Here is a 20,264-nt window from a genome sequence, read left to right on the forward strand (position 1 = left end):
GCTGTTAATACCTCTGAAATGTTTCATATGATAATAGCACTGATCTTCTCACTCTTGTAAAGCCCTTGGTTCCTCACTATCTCTGGTATTTTTCTCGTGCCTTCTACCATGACAACAGAAGTTTCCTTTTAAATGCCCGGCCACAACCTTGTAATTTTTTCTATTCTGCTTTTAAGGGATAAAATTTACTTTACTATCCCCTTGCTTATTATGAAGTTATTCTCATAATTTTCTTTTGTTTCTTGCTAGTTTATCCTCGTATTCTCCCAATGCTTTGGTTTCCAGTACCATTTCCTAAAACCTTCCCATTCTGCAGACTTCCTGAACTTCTTGGCAAAATTCTAATGTTCTTCTTTTATTTATTACCATCCGTTTATTCATCATAGACTTTTCAAAGAGAATTTTAAATTCCTTTCTAATAATATACTTACTGAGGATTTTGAAATATCTTTTTCTTTGTCGGGGAACTTATTGATTCAATTTGCCAACCTTCCTTCATCAATTTGTTCTTCATGTAATAGGGCTGATTTAAGTTCAGAATGTAAGTTTATGAGAGAATTGTGATATCTTTGAACTCAAATCTCCACTGCAGGTAACCCAATATCCTGCTCAGCTGGTGCAATGAAGATCCAGGACAATTAATTGCGCCTCTGAAGAGACACATCATGAAATCTAAAATATTATGAACACAAGAGATTCTGCAAATGCTGAAAATCTAGAGTGACGCGTACAAAGTGTTGGATGAACTCAGCAAGTCAGGCAGCCTATATGAAAAGGAATAAAAATATCACATTTCTAAGCATCGATCTCTTCTTATACGATTAATATATCTTGTTTCTCTACATAATGCAAAGTATAAAATAGCTAATATTGGCATTCATTATAAACTCTATCAGGTTTTAGCACAGAAATTAAATTAAACATATCATAATCAATGCATTGTGCCGATCAGCCTAATTATGGAAACGTGCAGGTACTTCACAAAAGTGGTAATTGTAAAATAAGTGTTGACTGCTAATTGGACACATAAACGACATTGTGGACTTGATTAATTGCCAACAGATACTCTTGGCAGCCATTCCAGTGATTGGTTATTTTAAGGCATTCAAGGTTGCTCTATTTCAGCTGACCACTCACACCCCTCTTTACATCAGCGGCATAGCTGTGGAAACGGCGAACAGTTTCAAACTCCTGGGAGTGTGCATCTCGCACAGCCTCTCATGGTCCCCAGGCACATTATCTAAAATCAGGAAAGCTCACCAATGCCTCTACTTTCTGAAGAGGCTGACGAGAGCTGAATTATGCACATCTATGCTCGTGTCATTCCCACAGATGTGCATCAGAGAGTATCTAACAAGCTGTGATACTGAATGGTACAGAAACTGCCCATCGCATCACTAGCGCCAGCTCACTCAACATCAAAGTTATGTATAGAGAAAGGGTTGGTAATATCATGAAGGATCCCACCCAGTCTGCTCATGAACAGTTTGTCCTACTCCCATCAGGTAGCAGGTTACAGAACATCTTCAGGACCATCAGCCTCAAACACAGTTACTTTTCCCAAGCAGTAAAGCTGATCAACACCTCCACTCATTAACCAACCTTTCCACACTCTAACCACCACTACTTTGTTATTTCTTGTCAGACACCTTATGGACCGACACTCCTACTCCTGTGCCAAGTATCTCTTTATGGATATATAATGAATCTATGTAAATAAGCAATCTTATGTATTTATTTTATTATGCATTATTTTAATTATTCTTGTGTTCTTATTGCATTTTTTGTGTTGCATAGGATTCCGAATAACAATTATTTTATTCTCCTTACACTTTTGTTGGAAATAATATTAAATAATCTTGAATCTTCATTTTGAACCTTTACCATCCGAATGAGGAGTGGAATAGCTGTCAACATTTCTGGATGATATAATCATGTGATATAATTTTAAGATGTATTTGGTTAGAAACTTCACTTGGAAAGGTGTTCTTAAATGAAATAATTTTGCAGCCATGGCATAAGTTATTTAAATTTATAGTTTACTTGCAAGAATGCTTAACACTCAATTCCATTGAAGTCAATGTTCTGAGTGTATGTGGCATCAGAAATGTTCTCTCTAATTTTGCATTAAAGCTTAAGGCAAATATTTATTCTGCAGAATATTAGCATGTTGCATACTGGAACTGAAATTATAGTCCTTTTGTTTTTTTTAATCAATAATTTAGACCAAACCTCCATGATCTTGACTGTCTTCAAATCGGATGCATTATTGTTGTACAATCTAGCACCAACTCGCTAATTACATTTATCAGGTTCTATGTTTCTTTTCTCTTATACCATTATCAATTTCTATTGCCTTAGAGACTTTTCCCTCTTCCTAGCTTTGATTGAGCACACAGTTGATACTCATCTATGGGTACCATCAATCCTGTCATCAGTTCGTATCAATAGCTCTTTGCCTCTGAATCCTGAAGACCCAAGTGAAATTGGAAACTTTTCCAGTCAAGAACATTTGTATGAATGATTTCCAAAGACAGGCATGTTCTACTAGAGCTGCTATTTAGGGGCCTTTAGTATTGATATTAAAATAGCTGTTGCTGTTAAGATTTTATTAATATTCCATGGATAAAATTAAATGTAGATGTTGTCAATGCAAAGTTTCTGTAATCTCAAGATTTTTTTTTGTAAAAAATGGCACATTTAATAAACACAGCTTCTAAAAATATATAGATAAGTGTGAATGAAAGAAGCTCGGGGGTGTTATTGAACCTGATCAGTCAAATTCAAGGCTGGAGAATTTTTGGTAACTTTGATATCAGTTCAGTTTAACTGAGACGTTATCTGATGTAGATGATATGATTAATTTTGTCAATTCAATATTTCCTTTGAATCTTCTTCCTAGGTGTTGCTACAAACATTCACAGTTAGTTCTGACTGCACACCTGGATTCCAGCAGAAGAAATATCAAGTCTTACAGTCCTCGGAATATAAAAAGGACCAGTTCATTTTGAAAGGTAGGCTTTTGTTGGTCATCAGGTGAAAAGATAATATTGATATCTCAAATTTGCCCTTGTCTAGGTTTCATCATCATTATCTTAAATTTCTTCTTACACGATGAGATCTATTTTATTGGACCTGTGTGATACGTGTTGTTCAACTTGGTGCCCTTCCAAACGATTAAATTCCATATCACAACTTGAAGCTATTTCTGTTAATATCTGTCAGACTTTGCTTCTCGGACTCTAAGTAAGCTTATGGGTACAGTATGAAAGCAAAGGTGAAATCAGTCTATTTCTTGAATGTGGAAATGTATCACTTCTGATGAGATCTGATCCTAACTATTAATTTTGTCTCTCTGCTTAATCCAAATACCCATCATGGACAAAGATTTCCGAAAACAGGGATGGATTTTTTGGTTTGGCTATAGAGGCATTCTGAATGGAAGATGGGTTGGTTTTCCAAGCTGATTTTAAAGTTCAACTTTCCATTTAGCCTAATTGAATAATTACATTCCATGTTATTGTGCAATTATAATCTAAAGTACAATTTTCTGTCAAGTGTTGTTTTAATTTGGGTTTAAAAGCATTGCTGGGAGTTTTGAACAGCATTGCACATTAACCAACCACAGTATAATGGTAAGTGAATAGCACTGTATATTTTTTAAATTGTAATGTAAAATCAAGTCACTTCAAGATCTGGAAAAGTACTGAAAATACATTTTTGTGATAGATCTTTTTACAGCTATAATGACTGTAGGTTCTTAAAGTTTCCATAGTTGCGGGTGGGGCGTAGTGGGGATAAGCTCCCACTACTTATTTAATTCTCCCAATGATGAGTGTCTCAAATAGTTTCTGACAACCAAGTCTCCTGGTCTTCACGTGTGGCTTAGCTACTAAGCCCTGTGGAACCATTTCTACTGACAGGAAAAGGGGCAAAGGTGGGTTTAGATTAAAGTCTGTCACGAGCCTTGTGGCCCATCAGGCCGGTGCTTATGCTGGTTTCTGTGGCATGAAACGACTGAGAGTATGAGACTCCCCCCACCCCTCACCTCCAGATAGGACGCCAGTCTATCACGAGGTTAACCCCCAGCATTGTAAAGATGGGTTACTGGTGCCTTAAAAACAGTTGCTTTAGACAGATGGAGCTTGTCAGTCATGGTTGACAGCTCATCTAGGAGAAGGAAAACTCTGATCTCAAACCTCTGCTGCCTTGTGGTTATACCCACTCATGGGGAAGGCTTCAGGAGTAAACCCAGAAGAAAAATCTGGAGTTGGAGTCTCTTAGGCAGTCCTACATTGAGTTCAATGCTGACTGACAACTCCTGTGACAGCCCTGGTCCTTTTTGGTCTCTCACTTTCCTTTGGATCCATTTGCTTCATGGAAAGGTGGGGGCTGCTGCATATACAACAGCTTGCTCTCCATATTGTACTGTCCTGGTTTGCGTACTGGCTTGTGTATCCTGTAGACAGCTACAATGCAGTCTCCATGGTTGACCCCGACTCATACAAGGACACCTAGGTCTTTTGGAACATCATCGTTTCACCAGTTGATAACCACTTAAATGCCTTACTTTTCTGTATTGCGCTATAAAGTAAATAACTTTTTTCCCTATGTTATATTGAATTTAGAACTTTCTTAATCATTTGTCTACATGCTTCGAAGCCTGTCTGCAGCCTCCACACAATACTCTTGATCTTTTGTGCTGGTTCTTGATTCTGAGTGATTTTTTTTTTTGCTGCTTGTCCACGTAAATGGAGGAATTTAAGCTGGGGGTTTATATGGGAGGCAGGGTTTGAGGGTCAGCTGCACACAGATATGGAGGGATTCTTCATTGCTGTTTCTGTAACACATTTTTTTAACAGTTAGGATTGTTAGCCCTGAATTGAACCTGGAGAACCAGTGCCCCACTCTTAGTCTTGCCTCTACACTTTGACCCATTTGGCATGGTTCACCCTACCAAGAGCCAAAGCACAAGGCCCTGACTCCAGCCAACATAGCTCTCTGGGTCTTTGAGGCACACAAGCCTCCAAACCCAGCAACAAGGTTGTGGTCCTCTTGGAGGTTATCTCCCTCAAGGAGAGCTTTATTTTGTATGGCAATTTCATTCATTGAACACTTCATCTTGCATTAGCCTTACTCCCCATTGATGATGCAAGACAAAATATTTATCTTAAGCTTATGTTCTTAGAAATTCATCCTTGGTTAATGGAGCTAAATGTGCTGTATAGTAATGTAAACATCTTGCATCTGCTCCTGAAATTCAATCCACTGAATTCAATGAAATGAATTGAAAAGGTGGACTACAAAGCCCCGATGTTACCATGTAGTGTAGCACTCCTGAAACGGGTGATTTAGGAAGTTTCTGAGTTATCTTCATAACACATTTAAAACTGAGGTTTGAGCATGTTGCCCCAATCTAGAGGATTGACAATACATGCGAGATCTGAGTTTTGTATCCCAGAGAATCGACATTAATATTTAAACTTTATGCTTTTTAACTGAAAATAGAAATGTTCCATCTAATATATTTGATAGAGAATGGAAATGAAGACTTCAGTTAAATTGGGGTGAATTATTTTTTAAAAAGCAATATTACTGGAGCATTTTCAAAGATATTCTTAATATATTTCACCTGTGAATGTGTTGGGTTTGTCTTCTGTGTCCGGTGCTCCCAGTGCAGCCTCCTCTACATTGGTGAGACCCATCATGAATTATGGAACCACTTTGTCGAGCACTTCTGCTCCATCTGCCAAAAGCAGAACTTCCCGGTTGGCAAACATTTTCATTCCAATTTCCATTACCGTTCTGACATGTCGGACCATGGCCTCCCCTTGTGCCAAGATGAGGCCATGCTCAGGGCGGAGGAGCATCACCCCATATTACGTCAGGGTAGCCTCTAACCTGATGGCATGAATATTGATTTCTCCTTCCGATTTAAAAAAAGATCCCTGAACCTACCCTCTTCTTCTATTCTCCACTCTGGCTTCTTGTCTCCTCTCCCCTGCCTATCACCTGTTCCTGGGTCCCCTCCTCCTTTCCTTTCAGTTACGATCCACTCTCCTGTCAGATTCCTTCCTCACCAGCCCTTTACCTTTCCCAGCCACCTGGCTTCACCTATTACCTTCTAGCTATCTTCTTTCCCCTCCTCCCCACCTTTTTATTCTGGTGTCTTCCCCTTTCCTTTTCAGTCCTGAAGAAGGGCCTCCGGCCAAAATGTCGACTATTCATTTCCATGGATGCTGCCTGACCTACAGAGTTCCTCCAGTATTTTGTGTGTGTTGCTCAATATACACCAATTCTCATACAATCATTGAAGATTCAGACTTCAGTAAATATCCTCAATAGAATCATAAAGTGACACAATATAGAAAAAGGCCCTTTGGCCCAACTCATCCACGCTGACTGAGCTGCAAATCTGGCATAGTCCCATTTGCCTGATTTTAACCCCTATTCCTCTAAGCATCGCCAAAACATTTACCTGTCCAAATATCTTGTAATTGTACCTGTCTATAACATACGAGTAGAAATTAGAAGTCTTACATTTATGAAAGTATTTTCCTTCAATCCTTTAAAATCTTGCAGATACTGTAAATCTGATACATTGTCTCTCTGGTAATGTTGTGGCATTCTGGACTCAATACTGAATTCTGTCTCTTCCAGTGGTGGGCATTTTCTGTGTTCTTTTGTCAATATTCTGACCCCCTCACTGTTCCCCTTCACTCATTGACCAACTTACCCTGTGTGCAATTTGTCCCCATGGTCACCTCAGTTTTGCCTAACAGGATAGCTCACTTGCCCATCATTTCTGCAGCTTTGCAGCCAGGTAAACATCTTTTTTCTCCTGCCCACTTCTGAGGAAGTGTTTTTGATATTAAATATTAATTTTGTTTCTCTTCCCACTGATGTATTTCCAAAATTTTCAGATTTTATTCCTTCAATTCTTACTGCTTATTGCAACATGGTAGAACAGTGAAGAATATCTGTCGGGTAACAGGATAGCATGGGACTAGTACATTACTCCCCACCACCAAAATGATCCAGCATTATTCAGATGCCAAAGATAACTCTTACCGGCATTTCTTCAAAGCCAACTATTTCCTCTCATCTTTCAGTTCAGACATTACCTCTGTCATCTCCAATGATGACAGTTTAAGAGTTCTCCTGGGTGGCTGTAAACAGGCAAGACTGCAGCTTGAGGCCTAGTCCTTGCTACGATCAAAGCCTCACAGCTCCCCCGCCATCTACCAATAAACCAGTGACTTGCAACATTCCACATTAACAATGTCCAACATGGACTCGCTATCACAAGAAAAGCAACTAAGACAATTACTTGCTGTTAGATTGCACACTACCTTTGCACGCAGACTCCTCCAATGCCTCTCCAATGCAGGCAGCAACGCAATCCACACGAAGCCCAGTTCTTTCAGTTCCTCCACCAATGAGCAAGTGGCTGATGGGGTTCTCAATGTCCAGCAGGGTCTTGAAATCTTTAAAAAAATACATTTAAAAAAGATAATACATCTTTGGTGGGCCCAGTAGGCACTGCATTCAAGTGCGCCACCATCTTACTGGAATTTGGACCCATTTTATGTGCTCTTGCTTGTAGTTAATATTTGGCTTTCAACATAAGTGTGGGCACGTGGCCAAGTGGTTAAGGCATTGGACTAGTGACCTGAAGGTCGTGAATTCGAAACCCAACCGAGGCAACGTGTTGTGTCCTTGAGCAAGGCACTTAATCACACATTGCTTAGCAGCGACACTTGTGCCAAGCTGTATAGGTCCTAATGCCCTTCCCTTGGACAACATTGGTGTCATGGAGAGGGGAGACTTGCAGCATGGGCAACTGCTGGTCTTCCACACAACCTTGCCCAGGCCTGCGTCCTGGAGAGTGAAGACTTTCCAGGCGCAGATCCATGGTCTTGCAAGACTAACGGATGCCTTTATTCAACATAACAATTTAAAATTAGTAAATCCAATTTTATTCCTTCACAAAAGCAACAAAAGACTTTGATCTATGAGCCTGAAATTTCCAAGCATAACATCTTGTTCATTGAGGAAAAACCACAGTACCTATAGTAAGTGAAATCTAAGGGCAATGTTATACAAAAAAAACCAGCTACTTCACAGTCTTTGAACAACTGAAGCAATGATTCAGAAAATAAGCTACAGGAGTACAATGTCCACAAGCTTAAATCCTTATTTCTTTAAGATAAGCAAAATTTATGAATAAACTTTATTCAGGCCAGGTACGTCTTTGTCTTAATAGTTGAATGAGAATTGTTGTTTAGGATTTTGTGTTATTTCTACATTAATTAAAAAAGGCTTGCGCACTGAACCATTTATCCGAGCCAGCAGGGGATTTATAATAATTTTCAATGCTTAACTCATGTAGCATGACTGAAAGTTGAAAAGAATGAATCATCTTTTATGATTGAAAATCACATCTTGTGCTCTCATGATGTGATTTCAATTACAGGAAGAGCAGAAATAACCTCCCCAACCAAGAATTATTCAGAACAGAATTTATACAGAAATCACATCTTCAATTTTCAGTGATTTTTTTTCAATGTTCTTTCCCTTTTCCTTTCCTCTCTGCCCTCCGGATGCATGCTACTGATATACAGTAATAGGATTTCTACATTGTTGATAAGATGGAACTAGATTTATCCTTCAAATATGAGACAAGAGAGCAAGGTGTACAGTTTAGATGAATTAGGACTATTGTGGATGTGTGCAACAGTCAGCTTCTGTGATAGCCCTCTATATCCATGGTGACTTTCCACAGATTTACTGGAAAGTGCACTGAAAGGGAGAATTCCATTTCCTTTCCTGCCATTACACCAGGGTTCAGAGGCATATTTTGCTTTCTTTGAATTCAACTAATTGACCTTAAATGGGAGTCAGACTTGAAGCTGGTTGTAGTTTTAACTCCGAGAGATCCCCATTAAGTTTGAATGCATATTTTCTTTAAGGACACTTGAAAGACATACATTTATTTGTATGATGTTTTGCAATATCTCTAACTTTCCTTTTTAATAAAGACTAAAAAATTAAATTATCTTCAAAGAAATACAAAGAATCCCAAAACGTATGTGACAGTACTGAAAGAAAAGATCAAGTGGTCGAAATTCATCTTGGGTAGTGACTCAAAATGGGTGATACTCAATTGGACACATTATACGTAGCACCTGACATTAACTTTAATTGACATTAATTCATTTGAACACAACGTGCTGTGCTTGTTAGGTTGAAGATCCAAAGTCATTTTTTTTGTGCCACAGCTTGAAAATAATTTATAAAGTCTTCAAATTCTGAATTTTTATTAGTGCAGTCTTGCCCTTCACATTAACTGCTTAACTGTTATGCCTTTTTGATGACTTTAATATCCCACACAAGGCCTTTTTGATCACTGCTCTGTATTCCTGCTTTCAGATTTTTCATTTGGTTTGTCAGTCAGTTAAAGAGATTTTTGGAAGAAAGGGTTAAACTTCTTGCCGTGTTGTCATTAGAAGGAAAATTTAGCTTCTGATAAACTTTGGAAAAGGTAAATATGCACACCACACATCTGTCTGCTTCAAGCAGTGACATTTATGATCACTATGATATGAAGCTGCTGTAAAATATGTCCTATTTTGCAAAGAAGTTAGACTGATTTAATTAAAATAACATGTAATTTAATCCACTTCAAACCCATGCAAAAAATGGTCTGAAGTTTCTACAGTAAATATTTCACACAATATAAATCTGGGAGATTTTAGCTTAATTCCTGGTTAATTTGAAACTTCAGGGCAAAAGAAAATATGCTATAAGCTAACATAGTAAACATCTTCCTCAATTTTGTCTATTATAATCTGAATATTACAAACAATAAAATAGATCACTTAGCAATGTTAAAGCTCTTGGGATTCATGAAAACTGCAATGACATAAACTAAGCTGTAGGAAAGCAAAAATTAGCAGTGATTGCCTGTTTTTCAAAAAGGAAGAAAGTATCTAGTAAAAACAGTTAAGGGTGGAAATTATCAACAGCCCAAGGAACACCTGTAGAGAGAGAAATAGAGGTGACTTTTTGGTTGTTGTCTTTTCATGAGAATTGTAACTGACAACTGAACATCAGGTTGAAGTTACTGAGGACTTCTAGCTCTTTGTTTTATTACAGATTACCATCACCTGTAGAACATTGGTTGGAAAGTACAGAGAATTCTGGCTAATTGGGACCAGCACATTTTGAGCCAATTAAATGGCTGCCCTAATTAGACCAAAATTTCATGGAAATAGTTTTTTAAAAAAATGAAAAAAGACGAACTGCCATTTAACACTGGAAGTAGTCACTCCTAAGTTGTTAGAGCAGTTGGGGAGGGTTTAAATTAATCTGGCTGGGAGGTAGGAACTGGAGTGAAAGGACTCAGGATGGGATTGATGGTAAAATAGACTGTCAGGAAGGGCAGGCAGATGATAGGATAAAATTGCAGTCAGCAGGGTGAGTATCAGTGTATTAGGGACGTAGAATCAAAAAGGGTAGCAAATATAGTACTCAGAGATATATCTCAATGCATGGTGTATAAGAAATAAGGTGTGTGATCTTGTTACACTATTACAGGTTGTCAGGTATGATGTTGTGGCCATCACTGAATCATGGCTGAAGGATGGTTGTAATTAGGAGCTGAATGTCCAAGGTTACATGTGGATTAGAGGGATAGGAAGGTAGGTAGAGTGGGTGGTGTGGCTCTGCTCATAAAGAATGGCATCAAATCAGTAGAAAGATGTGACATAGGATTGGAAGATGTTGTATCCTTGTGGGTTGCATTAAGAAACTGCAAGAGTAAAAGGATCCTGATGGCAGTTATATACAGGCCTCCCAGTAGCTGGGATATGGATCACAGATTACAACGGGAAATAGAAAAGGCATGTCAAAAGGCCAATATTATGATGATCATGGGAGATTTTAACATGCAGGTCAATTGGTAAAATCAGGTTGGTAATGAATCACAATAGAGTGAGTTTGTTGAATGCCAGTGAGATGGCTTTTGAGAGCAGTTTGTTGTTGAGACTACTAGGGATCAGCTATACTGGATTGGGTGTTATGTAATGAACGGGAGTCAAATTAGGGATCTTAAGGTAAAAGAACCCTTAGGAGGCAGTGATCACAATATGACTGAGTTCAATTTGAATTTCGATAGGGAGAAAGTAAAGTTGGACATAGGAGTATTTCAGTGGAGTAAAGGAAATTACAGTGGTATGAGTGAGGAGTTGACCAAAGTAAATTGCAAGGAGATGCTGGCAGGGATCTCAGAGCAGCAGTGCTGTGAGTTCCTGGGAAAATTGAGGAAGGTGCAGGATAGATATATTCCAAAAGCAAAGAAATACTCAAATGGCAAAATAGTCCAGGTTGACAAGGGAAGTCAAAGCAAATGTAAAACAAAAGAGAGGGCATGCAACAAAGCAAAAGTTAGCAGGAAGATAGAGGATTGGGAAGCTTTTAAGAGCCTATGGAGAGCAACTAAAATCATCATTAGGGAAAAGATGAAAGCTAGCAAATAATATCAATGTGGATAGGAAAAGCTTAGTAAGTTAAAAAAAGAGGGGAGTAGATATAGGACCGATAGAAAATGAGGCTGGAGAAATAATAACTGGGGATAAGGAGATGGGAGATGAACTAAGTGAGTATTTTGCATCAGTCTTCCTGTGGAATAACTAGGAGTATGCAGATGTTGAAGAGTAAGATGAAAGAGAAGTGAGTGAAGTTACTATTACAAGGGAGAAGGTGCTCAAAAAGCTGGAAGACCTAGGGGTACATTAGTCACCTGGACCAGATGAACTACATTCTACAGTTCTGAAAGAGGTAGCAGTAGATTGTGGAAGAATCAGTAATGATCTTTCAAATATCATTGGACTCTGGCAGAGTGCCAGAGGACTAGAAAATTGCAAATGTCACTTCACTCTTTAAGAAAGAAGGAAGGCAGAAGAAATAAAATCCTCCAGAACCCCTCCTGTCCCCATTGATGATGCAAAGATCATCCCAGAGGCTCAGCAATCTCCTCCCTCACCTCCCACAGTAGCCTTGGTTATATGTCTTCCGGTCCCAGTGACTTATCCAACTTGATGCCTTCCAATAGCTCCAGCGCACCCTCTTTCTTAATGTCTATATGCTCAAGCATTTCAGTCATCCCTACAATCGCCTTTTCCATAGTGAATACTGATACAAAATATTTATTAAGTACCTCCACTATCTCCTCTGGTTCCTTACACACTTTTCCATTGTCATACTTGATTGCTCCTATTCTCTCACATCTTATCTGCTTGCACTTCACATACTTGTAGAATGCCTTGGCGTTTTCCTTAATCCTACTTGCCAAGGCCTTCACATGGCCCCTTCTGGCTCTCCTAATTTCATTCTTAAGCTCTTTCCTGCAAGCCTTATAATTTTCTAGATCTCTATCATTACGTAGTTTCTTCAACCTTTCGTAAGCTTTTCTTTTTTTCTTGAGGAGACTTACAACAACCTTTGTACACCACGGTTTCTGTACCCTACCATCCTTTCCCTGTCTCATTGGAAGGTACCTATGCAGAACACCATGCAAGTATCCCCTGAACATTTGCTACATTTCTGCTGTACATTTCCCTGAGACTATCTGTTCCCAATTTATGCTTCAAAATTCCTGCCTGATAGCTTCATATTTCCCCTTATTCCAATTAAATGCTTTCCTAGCTTGTCTGTTTCTATCCCCGTCCAATGCTATGGTAGAGGAGATAGAATTGTGATCACTTTCTCCAAAATGCTCTCCCACTGAGAGACCAGGTTAATTTCCCAATACCAAATCAAGGACAGTCTCTTCACTTGTAGGGTTATCTACATATTGTGTCAGGAAACCTTCCTGAACACCCAACAAACTCCACCTTATCTAAACCCCTTGCTCTAGGGCGATGCCAATCAATATTGGGGAAACTAATATCTCCCACCACGACATAGAAACATAGAAAATAGGTGCAGGAGTAGGCCATTCGGCCCTTCAAGCCTGCACCGCCATTCAGTATGATCATGGCTGATCATCCAACTCAGGACCCTGTACCTACCTTCTCTCCATACCCCCTGATCCCTTTAGGCACAAGGGCCATATCTAACTCCCTCTTAAATATAGCCAATGAACTGGCCTCAACTGTTTCCTGTGGCAGATAATTCCACAGATTTACCACTCTCTGTGTGAAGAAGTTTTTCCTAATCTCAGTTCTAAAAGGCTTCCGCTTTATCCTCAAACTGTGACCCCTCGTTCTGGACTTCCCCAACATCGGGAACAATCTTCCTGCATCTAGCCTGTCCAATCCCTTTAGGATTTTATACGTTTCAATAAGATCTCCCCTCAATCTTCTCAATTCCAATGAGTATAAGCCTAGTCGATCCAGTCTTTCATCATATGAAAGTCCTGCCATCCCAGGAATCAATCTGGTGAGCCTTCTTTGTACTCCCTGTATGGCAAGAATGTCTTTCCTCAGATTAGGGGACCAAAACTGCAGACAATACTCCATGTGGTCTCACCAAGGCCTTGTACAACTGCAGTAGTACCTCCCTGCTCCTGTAGTTGAATCCTCTTGCTATGAATGCCAGCATACCATTCGCCTTTTTCACCACCTGCTGTACCTGCATGCCCACTTTCAATGACTGGTGTATAATGACACCCAGGTCTCGTTGCACCTCCCCTTTTCCTAATCGGCCACCATTCAGATAATAATCTGTTTTCCTGTTTTTGCCACCAAAGTGGAGAACCTCACATTTATCCACATTAAATTGCATCTGCCATGAACTTGCCCACTCACCTAACCTATCCAAGTCACCCTGCATCCTCTTAGCATCCTCCTCACAGCTAACACTGCCACCCAGCTTCGTGTCATCCGCAAACATGGAGATGCTGCATTTAATTCCCTCATCTAAGTCATTAATATATATTGTAAACAACTGGGGTCCCAGCACTGAGCCTTGCGGTACCCCACCAGTCACTGCCTGCCATTCTGAAAAGGTCCCGTTTATTCCCACTCTTTGCTTCCTGTCTGCTAACCAATTCTCTATCCACATCAATACCATACCCCCAATACTGTGTGCTTTAAGTTTGCACACTAATCTCCTGTGTGGGACCTTGTCAAAAGCCTTTTGAAAATCCAAATATACCACATCCACTGATTCTCCCCTATCCACTCTACTAGTTACATCCTCAAAAAATTCTATGAGATTCGTCAGATATGATTTTTCTTTCACAAATCCATGCTGACTTTGTCCGATGATTTCACCGCTTTCCAAATGTGCTGTTATCACATCTTTGATAACTGACTCTAGCATTTTCCCCACCACCGATGTCAGGCTAACCGGTCTATAATTCCCCGTTTCTCTCTCCCTCCTTTTTTTAAAAAGCGGGGTTACATTAGCCACCCTCCAATCCTCAGGAACTAGTCCAGAATCTAAAGAGTTTTGAAAAATTATCACTGAATGCATCCACTATTTCTTGGGCTACTTCCTTAAGCACTCTGGGATGCAGACCATCTGGCCCTGGGGATTTAACTGCCTTTAATCCCTTCAATTTACCTAACACCACTTCCCTACTAACATGTATTTCCCTCAGTTCCTCCACTAGACCCTCGGTCCCCTACTATTTCCGGAAGATTATTTATGTCCTCTTTAGTGAAGACAGAACCAAAGTAGTTATTCAATTGGTCTGCCATGTCCTTGTTCCCCATTATCAATTCACCTGTTTCTGTCTGTAAGGGACCTACATTTGTCTTAACCAATCTTTTTCTTTTCACATATCTATAAAAGTTTTTACAGTCAGTTTTTATGTTCCCTGCCAGTTTTCTCTCATAATCTTTTTTCCCTTTCCTAATTAAACCCTTTGTCCTCCTCTGCTGGACTCTGAATTTCTCCCAGTCCTCAGGTGAGCCGCTTTTTCTGGCTAATTTGTATGTTTCTTCTTTGGAATTGATACTAGCCCTAATTCCCCTTGTCAGCCACGGGTGCACTACCTTCCCTGATTTATTCTTTTGCCAAACTGGGTTGAACAATTGTTGTAGTTCATCCATGGGATCTTTAAATGCATATCCACCGTCATCCCTGATATTATTGCATCTTTCCAGAATCTATCTCTCTATCTGCTCTTGAATGTCCCTGTTACTATTGGGTGATCTATAAATAACACCCAGTAGAGTTATTGACTCCTTCCTGTTCCCAACTTCTACCCACAGAGACTCAGTAGACAATTCCTCCATGACTTCCTCCATTTCTGCAGCCGTGATACTATCTCTGATCAACAGTGACACGCCCCGACCTATTTTGCATCCCTCCCTGTCCTTTCTGAAACATCTAAAGCCTAGCATTCTAAGTAGGCATTCCTGCCCCTGAGCCATCCAAGTCTCTGTAATGGCCACAACATCATAGCTCCAAATACTAATCCACGCTTTGAACTAATCGGCTTTGTTCCTGATACTCTATTGCATTAAAATAGACACATCTCAAACCATCAGTCTGAGCATATCCCTTCTTCATCACCTGCCTATCCTCCCTCTCACAGTCTACAGGCTTTCTCGATTTGTGAGCCAACCACCCCTACTTCCATCTCTTCAGTTTGGTTCCTGCCCCCCAGTGATTCTAGTTTAAACTCTCACCAATAGTCTTAGCAAACCTCCCTGCCAGGATATTAGTCCCCCTCGGATTCAAGTCCAACCTGTCATTTTGGACAAGTCACTCCTGCCCTAAAAGAGGTCCCAATGATCCAGAACTCTGAATGCCTGCCTCCTGCTCCAATCCCTCAGCCACGCATTTATCCTCCCCCTCACTCTATTCCTATACTCAACTGTTTTAAGGTTTGTTTTAAAATATTAGTAACAGCAATCAATATAAGTAAAGGACTCTTCTTGAGTGTTTATAATTTGTTTTAAAGAGGAAAATAACTATGAAGCACATCTCCTATTCCCTTGCCTACGCTTCCCTGCACTTCTTGGCCAATGTCCCACAGTCAAACACAAGCACAAACTTAAGCAGGCAGGGGTGTCTTGCATTATATGACCCCGAGCTGTTGTTTACCCAACACTGTAATGGAAGCTAGAGGGGCAACATAAACTAGCAGATTCCAGCATTCCTTGCAGCTCTCAGGACCTGCTGAAACTTGGTACAGGTTAAACCTAATACAGAGATTGTTTAAAATCAAATGGAAGAAATCAGCTGCTGGCAAGTAAAAAATGTCATCTGATTTAACCCCTTTCAAAGTTACAGGAAAATTTTTATTAGCCTGGTAGGTGGGCCAAGGATTGAGAAAACATTTTCAGTGTTTCAAGTACATTTTGGGAAGTCAAACTAGGGTGGAACTTGTACAGTGAATGGTTGGGCACTGTAGAGTGTTGCAGAACAGTAGGATCTAGGAGGACACATGTATAGCTTGTCGAATGAAGCATCATGGGTACACCAGGTGGCTAATCTGGGCAATGAGTCATCATCAAGAGCATTGAGTACAGGAGCTAGGACATCATTCCACAGTTAAACAAGAAATTGGTTAGATTAGAGTTGGAGTATTGTGTTCACTTTCGGTCATCCTGTTATAGGAAAGACATCGTTAAACTGGAGAGAGTGCAGAGGAGATCCATGAAGATGTGACAGTACTTGAAGGCCTGAATTATGGGCAGACGTTGAGCAGGTTATGAGTTCATTCTTTGGAATGTTGCAGACTGAGGAGTGACCTTTTATTGGTGTATAAAATCATGACGGACATGGATAGGGTCTTTTTCCCAGGGATAGTTACCCAAGAATGAGAGTAAATAGGGTTTTTGGTGAGAAAGGAAGGATTTAAAAGAGACCTGAGGGACTTCTTAATGCAGAGGGTGGTATGCATATGGAATAAGCTGTCATAAAGAGTAATTGAGGCAGGTACAATAATAACAATCGAGACATTTGGATAGGAAGGGCTTGGAGGGAGATACGTCAAATGTGGACAAACGGGAGGCAGCATGTTTGATAAAGATGAGTTGTACCAAAGAGACTGTTTCCATGTTGTATTATTCTCTCTCAGATACTATTTAAAAGCTCTCAGCTATTTATTTGTATATATGTGGTTTCAAAAGAATTTATTGTGAGAAGTTTATTTCTTTTTTACTCTTTTATACATTAGCAGATCCAAGTGAGTAACTTAGGGTGAGAGGCTTGAGAGGAATGAGCCAGGACGGAGGCTCACAGTTGTCAAAGTTCCAAGTAAACCTGTTATCAAAATACATATATGTCACTGGTCCTAGGAGTCATCCTAAGATCCATTTTCTCGCGAGCATTCACAGTAGATGGAAAGATCAAGGAAAAACACAATGGAGTCAACGCCTTTCAGTGACCATAGTTGGGTGCCTGCGATGAGATGGCTTCCTTGTGGCCGTCTCTACATCAATATTCTGAGAACTCGGCTGTCAGCAGAGCACTCTGCTTGAAGCTGTGCGGAGGGAAATGATGTAGCCAGCAATATCAGGGCCACACATATTATATTCATGTCATATTCAGTCAAAGATACTGGGCACTGTAGACTGATCAAGCATTTAATTGCCCATCCCTTGTTCCTTTCAGAACGTGGAGTTGGGTTGTCATCTTGAATTGCTGTTGTCATTGAGGTATGGGTCTATCCAACTATGCCATCAGAGTGAGATTCCCGGGATTTTGACCCAGTCGGTAATGGTGAAGTTACAAATAGTGATGCATTTCCAAGTCAGAATGGTGCGTGCCTTGGAGGCGGTAGTGTTCCTTTGCTTTTCTGCCGAAGGATTTTGGCCCGAAATGTCGTCTAGGCTTTGTTTTTCTACAGGTGCTGCCTGGCCTGCTGAGTTCCTCCCACATTTTGTGTATGTTCCTTGCTTTTGTTGCTTTTTCCTTCTAGCTGGTAAAGACTGTCAGTTCAAAAGATGTTTTCAAAAGAGTTGCTCTATTACATCCTGCAGACATTACAAACTGCTGTTGTTGTGGGTCATTGGGGGAATAAGTGGATGGATGTGGATGGGATATCCATCAAGCATACTGCTCTGTTTTTATGGTGTCTAAAGTCTTCAGTATTATTGAAACTGCATTCATCCAAGCAACAGGAAAGTATGCTGTCATACCCACGGCTTGAGCTTTATAGATAGTGGACAGGAGATGAATTACTTGTTACAAGATTTCTAGCCTCTGACCTGCTGCCAGATTGTGTATATGGCTATTCTAGTTCAGATTCTGTTTATTGATAAACCCCCAAGAGACTGATAGCGAGCAAATACCATGGGCCTTCCTGGTCACTTCTCTCCATTGGAATGAATGGAGTTGCCCTGATGCAACCTGATGCGTGGTCAATGGACAGGCACAATAGTGCAATTTCTGCAGCAGGTTTGTGATTTGGCACTCTACCACACAAAGAGTTGAATGTCAGAATGTAGTCGAGGTTTGCTAATGAAGAGTGGCGAGTAACTTCAGGACATCCTTAGCAGCAGAAAAAGCTGACAGTTAACATGAAACATTCAGAAGCACGTCAAAATATTGAAACTGCAGTAACTCATTAGAATAAAAAATTACCTTGTGGAATATGCAAGATTTTTCCGGGTCCTCCAGTTTCCTCCCACAGTCTGAAGCCGTACCAGGTAGGTTAATTGGTCATTTACAAATTGTGTCACGATTAGATTAGAGTTAAATCAAGATTGCCAGGAGTTGTTGAGTGCTGTGCTTGAAGGACTAGAGGGACCTATTCTGCATTGTATCTCTAAATAATTTTTTTAAAAATATATAATTTTTATTATACTTAGTAAATTGACTCTCCATCTGCCCTTGTTTCTTAATCTTTGTTGTACAATCTTTGAAATTAATGGGGTCTTGAATCCTGAGAGTTATCTTTTCTTTCCTTTCCTCACCCCCCACAATGCCAACCGCACAGAAAGCAGTGGGGGGGGGGGGCGGGAATCTTAGTAAAGATTACCTATGCTGCCAGGCAGTACCTAGAGTCTAGCGGTAGAACAAGATGACAGATTAGCTGTTTTAAATCTCAATCCTGCATTTATACATTGGAGAGGGCATGCATGGTTCTATAGAAAACTGGCGGTGCTAGCTGCTGCAATGTCTTATGGGATCAAGCATCAATCCCTGGTTCATCAATGTATAATTGAAATAGGAAGTTGAACTGTGGGAACTGTTTGCAGAACCTACATGCAGGCACAAGACTCTTTATAAAAAATAGTTATTTGTCAAGTAATTGCCTGGTGTGTAACATCCTGACAGTGTAACATTTTCCCTCTCAAAATTGTTATACAAAGGGCAAGAACGAGTTCCCTTTTATCGGTGATAACCAGACCTTTTCATTTTCAGTAGCATCTAAATTCTCCTCACTAGTGAATAGCTATCTATAGTTGGATGTACTCTGCCATACTTTTAACAATGAGTCCTACAGTATTCTTAATGCCTTACTAGGCCGACATGAGATTAAGCATTATATCTCCCTGATTCCTTTGATGTACTTGATCACTTGAACCAAGCTAAGGGATGAGAGCTGTCTTTGAAGATGCTTTTAAAATGCAGAGTATACAAAGGGAAATTTTTCCTGCATCTGATGTACCATTTTTGACCTTAGTGTGACTTGCAATGACAAGTATGATTAAAATGAGAAAATCTGAGCTTTTGTGATACAAAGGAAACCTGACCAGGAGCTACAATTAATATGAAATGAATAGAAAATGGCATTGCTGTTCAAAGGAGTAGTAAAGGTTATGCCCTTGGACTTTGGAATCTGAGCTGAACAATATAGGAGCCCTCTGCAGAGGTTTAATGAGGCTGACTCTGGACCTTCACCAGGTGGCAAGCCAGCCTGTTTATGATAGTATTAATGATCATCTTTCAAGTCTCCAGAGGCATAAGGCAGCTTGATACTATTGGGGATATGGAATGCTGCTGTTCTGCTGAGTGTGGATGGGGGAGATCGTCATGTACAGGGTGTATTGTGATGGGATCTTAATTTCCATTTGTTATGGACTATGCCTTTAAGGAGAGAGAGAGAGAGAGATTGAACACAGCGTTATGAAAAGCAGCTGTCATCTGCTGACTGCAGAATTGCTCTGTTACTGTGGTGAGAAAGGTGGAGTTATTTGATGGACAATCGATTGTTTATACAAGTTTGCGGCTTGTTTTGAATAAGGAAGGTCAGATGATTTTCTCACAGACACACAGTTCAGAGTCGAGATGGTTTCGATCATGGAAAGACACCAATGACTTTCAGTAGCCCAAAGGGTTGAGTTGAGATCGAT

General features: G+C 40.1%; 1 protein-coding gene across 3 annotated transcripts in view; it reads left to right on the forward strand.

The window, feature by feature from the left end:
- Positions 1 to 20,264, forward strand: part of cdh13 (cadherin 13, H-cadherin (heart)) — a 1,230,859-nt gene that overhangs the window by 189,033 nt on the left and 1,021,562 nt on the right. For all 3 annotated transcript variants that reach the window (XM_063067141.1, XM_063067142.1, XM_063067140.1), the window contains exon 2: positions 2,903 to 3,014. In XM_063067141.1, coding sequence (XP_062923211.1) covers positions 2,903 to 3,014 — 112 coding nt within the window. The remainder of the gene's footprint in view (positions 1 to 2,902; positions 3,015 to 20,264) is intronic.

Source organism: Mobula hypostoma, chromosome 14 (genome assembly GCF_963921235.1).
Source record: "Mobula hypostoma chromosome 14, sMobHyp1.1, whole genome shotgun sequence".
Lineage (NCBI taxonomy): Eukaryota > Metazoa > Chordata > Chondrichthyes > Myliobatiformes > Myliobatidae > Mobula > Mobula hypostoma.